The 16128-nt window shown below is 54.0% G+C and overlaps 2 protein-coding genes across 2 annotated transcripts; both read right to left on the bottom strand.

Moving 5' to 3' along the window:
* Positions 1–392: 392 nt before the first annotated feature.
* Dus2 (Dihydrouridine synthase 2) lies at positions 393–8293 on the bottom strand. Its single transcript, XM_037221897.1, has 10 exons — positions 7964–8293; positions 7580–7718; positions 7065–7216; positions 5996–6176; positions 5206–5379; positions 4839–4952; positions 4197–4338; positions 3719–3858; positions 958–1256; positions 393–397 (listed from the first exon to the last, which is right to left on the bottom strand). Exons 1-10 carry the CDS (start codon positions 8112–8114, stop codon positions 393–395), a joined length of 1497 nt encoding a protein of 498 aa, XP_037077792.1. The 5' UTR covers positions 8115–8293.
* Positions 8294–13051: 4758 nt separating this feature from the next.
* fh (frataxin) lies at positions 13052–16123 on the bottom strand. The gene is made up of 4 exons (XM_037221893.1): positions 16116–16123; positions 14739–14874; positions 14222–14328; positions 13052–13530 (listed from the first exon to the last, which is right to left on the bottom strand). Exons 1-4 carry the CDS (start codon positions 16121–16123, stop codon positions 13398–13400), a joined length of 384 nt encoding a protein of 127 aa, XP_037077788.1. The 3' UTR covers positions 13052–13397.
* Positions 16124–16128: the final 5 nt, after the last annotated feature.

The raw sequence follows: 16128 nt of genomic DNA, 5'->3' as shown, positions 1-16128 counted from the left end.
ACCGGCAGCCAACAACTGTGACCTGAAAATAGCGTGCTGCGTCCAAAAGTTGAGCAGCAGTTTCGACTCCCTGGGGCAAAAATATCAAGCTCACACATCCGTGAGAGCCAAAGATAGGAGCTTGTGTCCCATAGCCAGTGGATTCCTCTTAATATCCCCTGATTACAGCAACTCTGCCTTACCGGAAGCATAATTTATCGCCAAAACACTACATTGACGACGTATACATATATGCATCGTACGTCCGAACTGTCATTCCATTCCTTTGCATTTCACAAAGCAATGCGACCATCCTTTGAAACAATGTATTGCGTGATCTCGCACCCACGGAAATTTCGTAGATTGGCCTAGATCCAATAGTGGTAATGTAACAAACTCACGTTTGACGTCCTTCACACTGACAGGCAGTCCAGGGTGGGCGGGCGGACGTAATGGCCATATCATACCAGTCGACCATTGAAAAGAAGGCAAGCGGTGGGGTCGGCGTTAATGCCGCGCTGATAACGCTATAAAAGACTTATTGTTTCCACAAGATTACATCAAAGAATCGAATCTGAGCAGCATGTCTTGCAACAGACATCGTTATATAATGGGGCGCGACACACAAGACGTCCGGAGGTGTCCATTTCTCAACATAATCTGCCGTCCCACGAGTCCCAAAACAGGCAACGAGCCGGCCCGTTGTTCCGTCCGTTAGCGGCGTGAGCGGGGCCGCCTCGGTGAGCACGGTGGGCGTATGGCCAGCAGACCGCCCCCGCCGGTGCCCTCAGCTGACCGACACGTCGGGCGCCAGCGCGGCCGCCTGTCCGCCCTCAGCCGGGTCGGTGCGGCTCGCGGCGGCGGTGCCGTCGCCCGCGCCGGCCGCGCCCGACGCTCCGCTCGCCGCGCCTCCCCCGCACCGAGCGCCGCCCTGCCCGGCGGCCGCCCGCCCGCCAGGCTCCGACGCGCACGACGCACCGCCAGTCGGCGCCGTGGTCCGCTCCTCCTGCGGCGCCGCTCCGTTCACATGCGCGTGCTCGCCGTTCGCGGCGGCGGCGGCGGCGCGGGCGCCCCCCGGTCCAGGAGGTGCGCCGGTCGCGTCCGCCGTCGCGTCATCCTCAGGTCGACGGTCTGAGGGCGGCGCGGGCAGCCCGTCGACCGGGAACGTCCCAGCACACCCGGCGGCGCTCGCCGGGGTCGCCGGCCCTCCACCGATGCCCAGGGAGGCGACGCAGGTCAGCGCCGCGCCCTGCTCGGCGAACTTCTTGTTTTTCTCCCTGCGGGATGGCGGAGGCAGTCAGCAGGGCGGTGGCCAGCAGGGGGGTGGTTTTCAGCACGGAGCTAGGAAGGCCGGGCGGTATGACGGATCAGTGGTAACACTGTCTAAGTCAGGGAGCGGATACGGGCACAGTTCAGAGAAAGCACAATTGCAATCGCATCACAGCACGTCACATCAAACCACATCACACAAACACAATCCCTAAAAATCGCCGTTCTCTTTGGATCAGTCATATCTGCGTTGCGCTTTCCAAACCGGGAATAGTCTGGGGCGTACAGGAGCTGCTGGCTGCAGCCACAGGTGTCAGTCTCTTCGAACGTGGCCGAAAAAGCCCATGGCGAAGAGTACCGCGGCAACAAAACCGCTAGTGATGACACGCCGCCCCGCCAGACGAGGATAGCAGTATTCCCGGTCGAAATTATGAAACCAGTTCAGATTTGGCATAGATAAATTCCCGAAAGAAATGGGGTCAACAAATAGTAGCAGTCCAGTTGTCAACTCCCGTTACAGGGCTCGATAAATGGCGGGCCATAACTGCACGCGACCTTGGAGGCGCGATAGCCGAAACCTGCCGCGTCCTTTTTTACTGGAATTTGTCAGTTCAATCAAACATTTGCGCTCTGCTTGGGATTACATCTAGCACGCCATGATACCAAAGCCAGCATTGTTGCACAGTGGAGCGATTAAAAGCAGTACAACAGTTGCAAATCAGATGGAGTATTTCACTTTGATCGCCACCCCGAAATTCATTTAAGTAGGGCTTGCACGCCTCGAAAATTGTTAACATTACTCTTGGCGTGGAAACGACATGACGCTCATCCTATCTTTAATGAAGTCCGTGGACTCACTGGTCATGATCTGACTCACAACGTAATTGGCAAGATGCTATTAACTATGCAAAACTGAATCGCAGTCCTGCGCCCACTGACCATTGTTTTTGCGCCTCCCGGTTCAGTTATTCCAATCTGCCTGTAGTCTATCACAGCTCAAAAAAAAACATAGCATGCTTCGACAGCACGAAACCAATATTCAAGGCGATTTGTTTAACACAGAAAAGTCATTGTTAACTTTCGGCCCTTTTGTTGAATTCTATTGGATGTTCCCGATGGCAAAGTTATTCGGGCTATTGTGCTCGTGCGGTGTGTTGGGATATACTCAACGTGTACAAGTGTACACAACGCTTTGACCAGTTGATTCTCCGGCGGTGGTCAAGTGTAACAAGGGCCTCATAACAACCGGGTGACCTTCTCAACACCTAACGACGACCGGATAATTAACTGGTCGATACGTTCTATGCATAACAACGCGCCACACGAGGGCACCAGTTCGAACACTCGGTTCACCGCATTACCAATGCGTCGCCTCAACCCCCCGTGAAGCTCCACCGGGTACATTTACTACGCCCGTGTCGGGCCCGTCGGCGAGTTCGCTCGTCACAGATGTGCATCGGCATCAACCGGCGCCACGCCGTGCAAACAGCTTGCGTAACGCGGCGCGCGGTGGAGGTGGGATTAGTGGGGTGGATGGCGCCCGGAAATTATCGGCCAGATCACGGCCGGCGCCGCTCTCGTTTGTGCTAACTGCGCAGTTGTGTCTGAACGGGCGCTACTCCCGCCGTCTGATCCAATGTTTCCCAACGCGTTTGGGTTCATTTTCCCGGATAATGGAGAGAATTGCGATGCCCCCTCCCCCCTCCCCCCCCCCCCCCCCCCCGGTACCACCCACCAGAGCAAGTCGTATTGTAAACACCGCTGAACAGACCAGGACGTGCTGCCGTCACTACTCACCGGGGTGGATGTAATGCCGGCACCACTCCTCAGAGCGGGGCAGGCCGCCGTCACCGCTCACCGGGGTGGATGTAATGCCGGCACCACTCCTCAGAGCGGGGCAGGCCGCCGTCACCGCTCACCGGGGTGGATGTAATGCCGGCACCACTCCTCAGAGCGGGGTATGCCGCCGTCACCGCCCACCGGGGTGGATGTAATGCCGGCACCACTACTCAGAGCGGGGTATGCCGCCGTCACCGCCCACCGGGGCGGATGTAATGCCGGCACCACTCCTCAGAGCGGGGCAGGCCGCCGTCACCGCTCACCGGGGTGGATGTAATGCCGGCACCACTCCTCAGAGCGGGGTATGCCGCCGTCACCGCTCACCGGGCTGGATGTAATGCCGGCACCACTCCTCAGAGCGGGGTATGCCGCCGTCACCGCCCACCGGGGTGGATGTAATGCCGGCACCACTCCTCAGAGCGGGGCAGGCCGCCGTCACCGCTCACCGGGGTGGATGTAATGCCGGCACCACTCTTCAGAGCGGGGCAGGCCGCCGTCACCGCTCGCCGGGGGGGGGGGGGGGGGGTGAGGGCGGGGCAGGCCGTCGTCACCGCTCACCGGGGTGGATGTAATGCCGGCACCACTCCTCAGAGCGAGGCGGGTCGCCCCACAGCCACTCACAACCACTCACCAGAGCGACGCGTACCGCTGGCCGCGCACGGTGACCACAGCCCGGAACAGCTTGTCGGAGAAGTCGAGCCGGTAGGCCGGTACCGGTTCGCCGTGTCGGCTACACCAGGCGTGCAGCAGCGTCTTCGGCAGCCCCTCCGGCTACGGCGGCGGCACGGTCAGTCAGCAGCCATGCAACAGCACGACAGCACGTGCATTGTACACGGCAGGCATTCGCAAAATTAGCCATGACCCTTTTCAGCACAATAAACAATCGCCGAACCCGAACAAGACCTTAACAACGACGAAGTGAGCAAAGTCAATTGGCAGAGCACATGAACGCCTAAATGGCAACGTAAAGCTAATGCGTGCATACCAATATCAACACACTGATGCATGTTATGACGACAGCGTCTACCGGCACAAAACCATGCCCTCGGGCGCTACATCACCGTACACCAGTCAGCCCAGCGGGGGCGGGCGGCGGCGGCCTGGCTGACCTTGTAGTGTCCGCGCACGAAGGGCCGGTGACCGGGGGTGACACCGTCCTCTAGCCGCGGCCGCTTGGAGAGCGGCCGGCTGTCGGGGCTGGCCGGCGGGCCCAACGCCGCCCGGCACGCGCCGCCCAGGCCCCAGATGTCGCTGTACGGCGCACGGATGGAGGTCAGGGGGCAGGGTCAAGGGTGGCCGGGTCGTGGGGCGCGCCACACCCCGCGTCCCCGTGGCGCGGCACGGTGCGGCCGCTGGATACAAACAGGTGGCCGCAGCTGTGGTGCGTGGAGCGACGCGAGAACAGAAGACCGTTCCAACCCCAACCACAGTGGCGTCTGCAGCAAAACACACAGGAAGATGCACTGGCCCGTTTGTTTCATCCGTCTAGCTTTCGCTGCTACTGGCCTGTTCGTTTTCCCCACTCGGCCTTCACTACTGATCACACATCAAGGCGAAACATTTTGTTCGCGGTCGGACAGAAAACAATGCCAGTCTGTTGTCGCGCAGCAGGAGAGAATACGGGGGACCCGAGCTCAGGAGAAGCCGCCCTCAGTGCACAACGTCCCTGGCTCGGCCCTAAGTCACGGTAACGGGTGCAGACAACCGGCCGCTGATCGTGACTTGGATGCACACTGCAGACGTCAACGCACCATATCTCCTCGAGCGTCTGCGCAGCCAGGAAGCGCTTGCCGCGCGGCGTCTCCTGCAGCTCCCGCAGCATCTGCTGCACCGTGTACTTGGCCTGTGTGAATGGGTGGTCGTACCTGACGGACACAGACACGTGGTGAGCAGGGGCTCTTACTAGGCGGACACAGACATGTCGTAAAAGTGAGTGATCGTCTTCCAGAGCCTTACAAAGTTTGCCACAGCCAACGCCCAGTACACCAACTACTTCAGAAGCCACCTCCCAGATGGGGTACCGCCATCCTTACATGGCCTGAAAGAGCTGCAGCTGCTGAGTGCAGACCCGACCGAGCCGACACCGAACCGCGGCCGTCGCGTCACGCCCCAGCTGACCTGACACACAGCTGGAGCAGGCGGGTGATGACCTCGTCCAGGGGCAGCGGGCCATCGGGCCGGAACACGGACAGGTTCCACATGGCGGCGCGCGCCAACATGACGCTGGAGGCGCCGCACCGCTGCCGGAACTGCTCCGCGTCCGCCCGGCACTGCACGCGCCGCGATCCGCCGCTGCCAACGCCGGGTCCGCTCAGTGGGCAGGAGGGTAAGGGTACGACGCGGCAGGCTCGGGCGCAGTCCGTGCACAATGTCGGACAATGAATTCGTAGTGTTATTCTAATATGTTATACTATCTAATCGAAAACCTACAACTAAAACTACTGAAACCAATCTTCGTGTCACAATCATCATACCATACCAACTAAGTTGCAATGCTAGGTGTCATATTATAACAACTTATATCTTGTAATCAACTAGTAAAAGTGCACAAACTTCGTTCGCGCCCAGTAACACCCTGTCATGTCAGTGGGGCTTTACGACGCACTCAGCTGCTGAGGCCATATGGCGTCGCCTGCCTCTCACCCTGGCAGGAAGGGCGGGCACCGCGGGGAATGGAACCCCTTACCTCTGGTTCCCCAGGCGCGCATCGGTTAACGCAGACGTATTAACCAGTACACTACCGGCACCCCGCCCGGTGACACCTCTGCCAGGGGGTATTATGGTGCGGGACATGGTTCGATGGTGCGGGGTCCAACAAACTTGGTCAGCCGGCGACAAGCCTGGCGGCAAACCCTCCGTCACCCCCGCCTCAGCGCGGTGGTGACCACCACAGCCCCGCCCCACTCACTTGGCGACGACCGGTATGCGGAGCGCCTCGGCCACGCGTCGGATGGCGTCTTCGTGCACGGGGTGGCGGGGCCGCTCGTGGCGCGTGCGGCCGTGCACGGAGAGCGCCGCCACGCCGCACGACTCCACCATCCGGCAGAACTGCAGCGTCCGCTCGTCCGACGACAGCAGCCGGATCTTGCCTGCGCCCGGCGGACGGTCACGCCGGGTCCAGGCGGGGTCAACGGATCTGGTCTGGCACTGGCACACCCACGGCAGATACACGGATCGGGCATGTGCTGTCACAATGGGCCCGACTTGGATGCTAGGCTTCAAAGTGCGGTGGCTGAATACTGCGCCCATGAAGTAAATGTAAGGGCGTGGGCGTGAGGCTGGCAGTGGCGGTTTTCGCCTTACCTGTCGCCACTGGGCAGCTACCTCTTATGCATCATCAAATCATTGAAAGGCAAGAAGCAGCCCCACTGGACTGAATAGTAGTTTTGGGATGATAAACATGAGAGAACTGCATCCCCTTCTGGTAGCATTTTTTGCATTTTGGGCAGTATTTTTGCATTTAACTGTTGATGTAGCAGCCTTGCCTTCAATTGGTCTCACCTTAGATGCAGGTAAAGGCTCATAACACATGAGCATGTGATGCATCCTCTTAATTTAGCATCACCAAAAATGACAAAAAATGCACAGGTCTTCACTAAACATCATCTGAGTCTCAGCAGCTTGACTCAAAATTTGCTTGCATTCCCCCAAAAAGAGAAAGATACTTAGGGTCACACATATTTACAGACAATGGTGTGGAGTCTTGAGTGATCATATGAGCCATCCTTGTGTTTTTTAATGCTGGTCTGCACTCTTTCACCAATATTCCCATCAGGTTTGACAAACCTGATGATGAGATGCCAGCTAGTGGATCACATAACCTTGCATGTCAATGGTTTACCTGCATGAGTATCCACATCATTAAAGTTGACATAATATGAATGGAAGATGCATGCAAGACAAATTTTATTGCTAGCATAGAAGAAAAAAATTAAATCATTTTTATTTTCAGATTAGTACACAGATAAGATACTTACATGTCACAGGGATGTTGGCCCCCTTGACAAGAGTTGTTAAGATACTCTTCACTTTCTCTGGCTGTTGAAGCAGTGCTGCCCCCATTCCTCCCTTAATTGAAAACTCCTTTGGACAGCCCATGTTGATGTCTATGCCAGCAATATCTTGCTCACTGAAAAAGCAGGACAAAATATGTGGTTTCTATCTTGAAAAGTTAGGTAAATATAGGCATGGCTTTTCACATTTGTATACAATATTTGGATACCTCTGTGTAAAACAATCAAAGTAAAGAATGAAAGAGCAGGTTACATTCACACTTTTCATCAATGGAAACAAATGGATGACTGCTATTGCTAGTATTCCCTGCCTCAGCGGTTACTTATATTACACACAATTTTTGCATGTGCTGAAGCAAAATTAAACAACCATATCATTCATTGTTAAAACCTCTATCAGCATGTGAGATTAAGTGAGCAGCATTTTCTATCCTAATAAAAGCACCCAAGGCATTCCAAAACCACCAAAGGAAACCTACTATTTTTGGGCAACCTTCAGTGCACGATCAGGATCACAGGTGCCCATCTGAAGTATGACATGATCCTTTTCTTCCACACAAGTGCGTAATGTAACAGTACCGTCTGCTGGGTCCACATAGTCCACAGTTCCAAGTTTATCTGGGGGAAGAAACAGGCTTTCAATGGGCAATTATATCATATGTTCAAGCAAATATTCCCATCACAGAAAACAGAGTGGCATATCTCACTAAACAATCCTGAACTCATTTTTAGCAAAAACAAGCAAAGAACCACTATAGTAAAATGGCGCATTTCATTTATAGCTCGGACAGTGTAGCCACATCATTTCCCTTTTCAAACTGTCATCACATATGCTGACAGCAAAACAAAATTCATGAACTCACCATTCCACTGTCGAACAGATGAAAGAAGCTTCCAGTCCACCAACTCCTCAGTAAATACAATGTCAGCCCCATATTGCAAGGCCAGCAGGCGAACAGGTAAAGTAGACACCCGCACCATTGGTGCCAATATCATTTTATTGCTATAATCCATTTCAGCGAACCTAAAAACAGCACGGCCTCAAGTTATATTGCCCGACTGCCGAGGGGCCCAAAACCCCGAGTGAGGCTGACCTCTGATCTCGATATCTGTCTAATCCATAACATGTGACCAAAAGACATTAAAAACGTCAACACCGCACGGCCGAAGCTGCCATGGACTGTAATGGAACGAGCGGTGAGCACCAAAGCGACATATGCCGCAAGCACAACCTGTAGCAAATGCACGCTTGAACGAAGCAGATGCGCACAGATTGCAACCTATCTGAGCTTCCAGATACAGCAGGAATAAAATAAAAGTGCCCTCTGAGTGAATTTGGAGAGGGGCGTTGACAAAGGGACGTTGGGCCCAGCACCATTGACATAGGCAAGGCCCAATAGCGCAGGCAGAGGGGGGGGGGGGGGAGGTTAAGGGCGCACGTACCCTTCTTAGGTTCCGAGGGACCCAAAGGGACACTCGAGATCTACAATTAAGGGACCAATTTGAGGGGCCGAAGGTCCCGAAAGGCCGGCCGGTGGTCGTATTCAGGGGCCCAGCCCGCAGGGCCGGGCACTCCAATGCCAGACGGAGGGCACTGCGCGCTGGTCAGGGGCCCTTAAGTCGATAAGGGCTTAAACGTCGGTCAGACATCATCAGTAACGCCCAGTCGGCTCCGTGGCGCCATGTGCCTCATGGTCCATTTCCCAAGCAGGGGCCAAGCTGGAACCAGTGAGCTACTTTGGTCGGGGCCCCGCAGTGCCTAACGGTGGCCTGCGCTGGCAAGGGGTCTCAGGTCGGCCGGAGGCAGTGTTCAAGGAGGCCCGAAGAGCCCGGAGGGCACACCGGGTCCGACGATCTAAGGCTCGATTGGAGGGTCTAAGGGCACGAAGGGCTGCTCGGAGCCCCACTCAGGGGGTCCTGGCCGGCGGGGACGGACCCTCACATGACAGTCAGGGGATCCCTTGCACCGATCGGGGATCACCTATGTCGATATGGGCCTTTATGTCGGTCAGGTAACACCAGTAACGCACGGCCGGATTTGTGTCGACACAGGCCCGAGGGCCCACTTTTCTATCAGCTATAAAGCCAGGGCCAGTGATTTATTACACTGGCCGGGGTTACTGTGTTTGTTAGGGGCATACAGCACCTAACAGAGGGTCCTGTGCTGGCAAAGAGCCCCAAGATGACAAAGGGTAGTGTTCGAAGAGGCCCGAAGAGGGGCCCGGGCGGTCCAACGGGATCGACTTTTAAATCCCTGGCTGGAGGGCATGAGGGCTCGGGGGTCTGGCTGTAGGTCACATAAAGAATAGGGTCGTAGGGTCGTGACTTGAAATATCATCCAGAAGTCCTCTTGCATCATTTAACGAACCCCTGAGACAATGCGGGTGTCCCAGTCGGACAGAGACCATAAACACCGAACAGTCGGCACCCTGTCAGTCTGAATCCTGGGAGCTCGTTTCCCCAGCAGGAGCAAGACCGGGGGGTCACGATTTGCACTGGTCTGGGTTCCTGAAAAAGTGGCTGGGCTCTTGTGTCGGTCAGGGGTCCACAGGTCATAACAGGGAAATCACGTTTCGGCTAGTGGCCTCTAGTCGGTCACTGCCTTCGTTTGAGGGGGTTCGAAGAGAGACCGGAGCGCCCCCGGGATCAAAGATCAAGGACCCGACTGGAACCGGGTCCGGACCCCATCCGTAGTGCTGTGGCATGAAATGTCAGCCGGAGGGCTTTTATGGGGGGAGGGATGTTATGAAGGGTCGCTATCCCTATTATGCAGGGCCCCGACGCCAGGGGTCCACAGTACCGAACGGTGGGCCTTTCAACCCAATTGCAGCGTGGATCCAGTATGCCAAACGGGGGTCTGTGTGCCAAGCATTTCACCACCCGCGGTGAGCACGAATGTTGCTGCGTTAATGACGGTTCATGCATCGATCCGGGGTCAGCTGTGAGGACCAGAAGGCCTTTCACCTCAGAGAGAGGACCAATATGATATGATGTCGTAGCGGCACGAGGTCAACACTTGGTCGTGTGGGTCACCAATAGGTGGCGCCAACGGGTGTTGTTATTGTGTGTGCGGCATTGTGCGTCGGGCGAAAAAGGTGTGCGTCCCCACAGCTTCGCTGTTCTGTTAATATTAGGTGTATAGGTGTATATTAGTGATATGCCTACCACAGAACGGTTGACAGTATGACCATTGTTTGGCCGCTATTGGCATATTGACTGCCGGAACTGGGCAGGTGTTTGCTGCTGTCAAGTGCGGTGGTCGAACCGAGCCGTATCGCTAATATATACATCCGTCCCTCTTATCCTCTATCTTGCGTCATCCTGCATCCTCGCAACACCCCGCTTGTCCGGGGCAGGCTGCATGCGTCAGCCACGAGTGGGCCGAGAGCCCCGTGGGAAGGGGGACCCCGGCCGGGCACACGCACATGCGCGGGTTAAAGCTCGGCGGTTGCCCATCCCCCCTTCCCCCAAGTGCATGCACGTCTGTCCCATCGTCAACCATTTTCTTTCATCCCATAGCCCTGAAATGATCATGTCTGGTAGAAAGGGTCCTAATCCAAAACCCACCATATCGATAATATACTTTTGTGCAACCTGACTGCGCAGTGTTCTCTGCTCTTCGTGATCCGTCCCTCTCTGGACGCGTTTCCCTGTCTGTCAGTCCGGGCCGGCATCACCTCGATGCCGGCACCGAAGTTTCAAACCGGACAGCACGACCAATGTAGAAGTGCTAGTCCCGGCCACTCGGCCGCAACCAGCCGGTTGACAGCCGAGTCCTGAGGTGCGGGTGATTACGCTGGTGTCGCACCGCACGGGGGCTCGGGTTGTTGTACTGAAGAAAACAAAGGGCAACTACTGCCACCTTTTCTTTTTCGTCGCGCAAGACAGTGACGTGCGTGACATTGTATCCCTCTATGGCCTCTAGATCGGCTAGGGGATTCCGACCAGTGTCGCCAGAATAGCAGCCGGAGGACACCTTACGGTGGGACGGAATGACCCTCCAGCTCTTGACCGGGAACAATTCCCCTAGTGTCCTACTTAAGGGAACCCCTTCCCCGGAAAGAGATTAGGGGTCTCATCAGTGTTGAAAAGAGTGGGTTGAGATGAGTTCCAACACGACCAAGGCCATTCCATGTTTGCCTGAGAACGTCTATTCACTTTTGCGGAATTGACCAGTGAAACAAAGTATCAAAAGGCTTGAGCCTGCGCGGTCACAACGTCGGAAGCTGGGACAGCGATGGCCTGGGTTGCAGTTTCCGTAAAACCGAACGACGTTGGCCGATGCGAGCACCGCCAGGCGGGGCGGGTGCCGCGCCAGCGAGAGCGACCGTCGTGGGATGATGCTTCCGAATGCCTTAAAAAGATGAGTTTTGCCACTCGAAGATTAGGCTGCGCGTATCTTTTTTGCGGCTTTGAGGTTCTCCGCTGGACAGATTAACAGTAATAGAGACACAACAAAATAGATATTCTGTATTTACTCCTTTAGTTCCACCATCTCGTTCAATTATTAAATAGGTTACTATTAAATAGGTTAGGTAAACGGATAGGCTACTATGCGTATAATATTCAAATGGGTCATCATTTTCGTTCACCCGTTGGCCACGGCTTAGTGTTAACCATGAAGCCGACGCTGCGCTGATAACGGAGACTGCAACGCCTGACATCGAGGATTTTGTTGCTAAGATTTGCGAACGCGCATTCTAAATACTGCGTTACCTAATCTGTATCACTCATCAATTCTGATTGAATGTGAGCATTTTCTGATAAACACGGGTTGGCCATGTTGATACAAATTGTTGACCCATTCCGATCTATATTCGCGAGGCCCTTAATATATCAGTACAGCCCAGACAACGAAACTGACAACGCTTCTGAGTTCTATCGGCTTAGAAAGAGTCTACTGGACCATTCTACAGTAAAGACCGGCGGTGATTTATCGTGCAATCGTGAAACGCATGTTTTCTTCCGTCTATATTTTGATCGACTGCAACTGTAGCTACATTGATATGATAAATATTGATTGACCGCAAAATTTATCCAGAATTGATCTCCCGGCAGCTTCTATCCCAGTTAAAGAAGGTAAAAATGAATATATAAAAAGTGAAAAGCATCAAAGCAAACTTGCTCTTACTAATAAATGGGTCATATTCGACTTTTTTGGGGGGGGGAGGGAGGGAGGCCCTTTTCCTGCCAAGCGACTCTTTGTCAGCTCTGTGCCTTCCCTTGCCAGGACTCTCGCTGCGCGCCTGGCAAGGCCCTGTAATAATAAGCATTGGAACGGATGACATAGGCCTTTCGGTGGAGGGGAAGGCGGGGTGAGGGGGGTCATGGCCACCCACTTTCCGAATGCTGAACATTAACCCTGTTGTGAGTGGAGGAACGGACCAACTCCAGAATTGTCATGGGCGCTCCCATTTCCTGAGACGCTCTTTCCCCCCAAGGAAGATTGCAGTCAACGATATAAGTGTCCTTGAGGCATTCAATCGTAACGCTCAATGGCACTGCAGCCTGTAGAACATACCCATGTGAAAGCAATATAAAACCGGCGCCGTTCACGATTTCTGACAGGGCTTGGGCAACCGCGGCAATCAGAGCGTACGATTGAACATCCTCAACTTGCTGCCGACAGGACAAATACTGGCCTCATCTTCAAAAGCAAAATTGCCAGGCGCCAATGGCAATTGAAACATCGCAAGGTACAGGGATGCTGCCACCGACATGTACGAAAAAGGAACCGAACATGGACATGTTACATATGAACGATATGACACGTTATCTTTACATACCGTCTAAAAGACGTGCCGAGACAAGCACGAAACACCTAGCTAGCTGACGCCGATGTACACACCAAGTTGTGAATAACCCGTGGCACGTGTAGGTTGATGAGGTGGATTTCTGTTTCGTTTTTCGTCCTGCCATTTCTGACCCACGGGTTGGTTTCACGGCAGAAAAATTGTTCTCATGGGTGTATTTCCATTAAAATCACAACAGGTTTCAGTACACCAGCAGCAGCCGCCACTGTACTCGCCAGTGGCATCATTGCACTTCGAAGTTCGTAGAACGCCACGCATCCATCGCTGCTTGCAAAATAACTGCCGTGCCAAACAAGCAGTGCAACAACACGACCCTGTTTAAATAGCCAACTCCCCATAAACTAACAGGCGGACGCCTCCAAATCGTCCGCCCACTTAGCACCGCTCACGTTTACCAGAACTGTCAATCACCGGCCCGGTCCCCCTCTTCAGTAACAGCAGCGCGCCGCGCCGCCCGGCTGGGGCGGCCCCTGCGCGGCCGGGGCTACCGGCCGGCGTGAGCACACGAGGTGAGATCGACACTGGTGCCGAGCAGGCGGCTGAGCTCCAGAGACAGTAGCTCGTGTAGCCGCTGCTGGTCGTGACGGTACACCCAGCCGTCATCCACGAAGTCGTACCTGGCGGCGACAAAGCGGCAGCGGCTAGCGACAATCTGGCAACACATCAGTGCTGTAATGACGCGTCCGGCAGTGGTCTGGCAACACGACAGTAAGGTGGACGGACCGGCAGCACAGCAGAACCGGGAATGGGAATGTCACCAACAAAGTCCCAAGTGAAGCATTGTAACGAGCTGATCAAGAGCACAAAACACGCAATGTTTGCTGTCATCCAGCATGCTTTCTTTTTGAAACTATTATGACAGCTGGAGGAGTATACATACAGAACACGTACAAGCAGCACCCGCCTAGCACCTTTTTTAACGGAAACGATACTACGCTTCGTTTTCACGTCTACTCTGCAATAACGCCAACCTCATGGTTCTGAAGCGACCAGCGCAGTGCTGACGAGCCAAGCGGATTCAGGCAAAGGATGCGTTTTCCAACTCGCATCCATACGACCCAGAATAAGGCTACCTTTGTCCAATTTCCTTTATTGTTTTTTTTCAGAATAACGCCGCGGTCTGTAAACGGCCGGCGCGAGGCCCACTCCCACCATACGAATACCGACGATCCAGAGCCACCTCTGTAGCGGCAATCGCACATTCCCAAGCTGACACCGCGACCAGCACACGATCTGTGCTAGTCGTGGCGCCACCCCACCCCACACTATGATACCACACTGCACTGACAAGGGCCCAACAGGACTGACCGCTTGGGGCCGCTGACGGGCGACGAGAGCCAGATCTGCTTGTTCGGAGACTGCTTGTTGATGACGTAAGTGCCCGCCTCGCCCAGCTTCACAGTCAGCACACCACTCTGAGGGCAGGACGGAAGACGACGTGAGGGTGGAGGGGGGGGGGGGGGGACGACGTGACGAATATAGCACGAACAGGCTCAGGGTTGTGGCTTCGGTCCATCAAGATATGGACTTCGTGGAAAATGACATAGTTCCAGTTATCTTTTCTGGCTGTGCTCCCTTTCCTCCTGGCAATTACAATGCTACAATAGACGGCAACTGTGGTGCCGCGACAATAGATGCATCACGTCATCTAAAGAAAGAGCAAATGGCAAGCACATGTTTCTGGTTTTGTTCGGTTCAAGTCTAAATGACAATGGCACAAAAAGAAAAACTGGACATCATAATCCACCCCATTTCAAAGAACCTCATTGTAGGCGTTACACGTTCGGGACGACCGTGTCCGCACTCTGGGGCGGCGGCGACTGACACTGAGCTCAACGTCGACGCCGGGCTGGGCTGAGGCCACCTCCAGCAGCTCCTCCAGATAGGAGCACAGCGACTCCAGGGTCTCCTCACAGACCGCCTCGTATGCCGCTGGCGTCAGGGGCTCCTGGGGCCTGGCACTGGGAGGTCAGGTCAGGTCGGGTTAGGGGACAGCACAGCTGGGTGGCATCCAGAACTCATCAGGACTCATCAGAACTCCTGCAGGACTCATCAGAACTCATTCAAGACTATTGATATCAGCATACAACACAGGCCAGTATGTCAAGCATGTGCCAAGGAACATTGGGCTACACAAGAACAACTGGGTGGCTGCTGACAACCTGCATCAGGCACCAAGGTGTCAGATATGGAAATTTGGAGACAAGTTGTGAAAGATGTGACTATGGTTATTCTGATGTAGGTAGACATGAGGGGACTAGCTGAGAAGTTGGATATATTTTCTGTTGCCTTTGCTTGGGAATGACAGAAAGCTTAAGACTATGAGCTGACAAAAGTTACTGTTTTTGTACGTTTTGTCATATGTTATTCAAGGATGGTGAGTCAACACTTGTAAAGGATTGTTCTAATTCAAGAGGGTTGCAAAAGACTCTGGTCAAAATCTGTTAGTGCTGACACTCCTGTCAACCATCAACTATGCAACCCTAACATCTCATTGGAGTGGATAGGCTGGTAAAGTACTAGGCTTTCCAGGGTCATACAAAACAGATCTTTACCAAATCTTGAACTCTGAGTCATGCTCCTTCCCCTTCTCTTTACTAAATATTGTGATCAAGTCACCATGTTTTGCTGTGCCCAGGTGCCTTATTCATATCATCACTGATCTATGCAAGAGAACACAGTTAAAAATTTAAAAGTTAACTAAAAGGTTGCAACCTTGAACAGTCTGTGCATGCTGTGATTTACTTGAAATTTACTTGTGACCAACTTGAATGACAGAATGAGCTGGGGAATGACTTGGGCAATTTAACCTTGAGCACTGTGTAGCTGAGTAGTACTAGAGAATATACCATGCCTTTAAGCCATAGTGGAAACAATCAGTTGAATTAAACTCCTTGTTTTTTAGAACCATAGCAGTGAAATCCTGCATTTTAAACTCCACCCAGCACAAGACACATATACATCAGAAATTTACACCATGTATTTCACACCTACTAGGTCTAACAGACCACCAGGCAGGCGCAAATGGGTATTCTGAGAGGGGAATCAAGCACTTCTGGTTCAACATGTTCTAACAGTGAGATCATATCTGCCACCAACAGAGAATCCAGGGCCATAGGGAGGCATCATCATCTCACTCCCACTGGATGAGCTTCTGAGGTGATCAGTAATGATCCCTTGCCCAACCAGCAATCTTTGCTACCCTGCCATGGTTC

Source organism: Pollicipes pollicipes, unplaced genomic scaffold (assembly GCF_011947565.3).
Source record: "Pollicipes pollicipes isolate AB1234 unplaced genomic scaffold, Ppol_2.1 Scaffold_4740;HRSCAF=5597_pilon_pilon_pilon, whole genome shotgun sequence".
Taxonomy (NCBI): domain Eukaryota; kingdom Metazoa; phylum Arthropoda; class Thecostraca; order Pollicipedomorpha; family Pollicipedidae; genus Pollicipes; species Pollicipes pollicipes.
This window is presented reverse-complemented; position numbering and strand designations above follow the sequence as displayed.

What these genes read in the sequence shown, in the direction of transcription:
- fh (XM_037221893.1), bottom strand. An exon ending in GCGTCGACGTTGAGCTCAGT is followed by an intron (nt 14,329 to 14,738) that starts GTCAGTCGCCGC and finishes TCCTGCCCTCAG; the next exon opens with AGTGGTGTGCTGACTGTGAA. An exon ending in CCCGTCAGCGGCCCCAAGCG is followed by an intron (nt 13,531 to 14,221) that starts GTCAGTCCTGTT and finishes TGTCGCCGCCAG; the next exon opens with GTACGACTTCGTGGATGACG.
- Dus2 (XM_037221897.1), bottom strand. Translation starts at nt 8,114, where the DNA reads ATGGATTATAGCAATAAAATGATATTGGCACCAATGGTGCGGGTGTCT. An exon ending in TCGTGCGCGGACACTACAAG is followed by an intron (nt 3,859 to 4,196) that starts GTCAGCCAGGCC and finishes CCGCCGCCGTAG; the next exon opens with CCGGAGGGGCTGCCGAAGAC. An exon ending in CAGCGGTACGCGTCGCTCTG is followed by an intron (nt 1,257 to 3,718) that starts GTGAGTGGTTGT and finishes GCCATCCCGCAG; the next exon opens with GGAGAAAAACAAGAAGTTCG.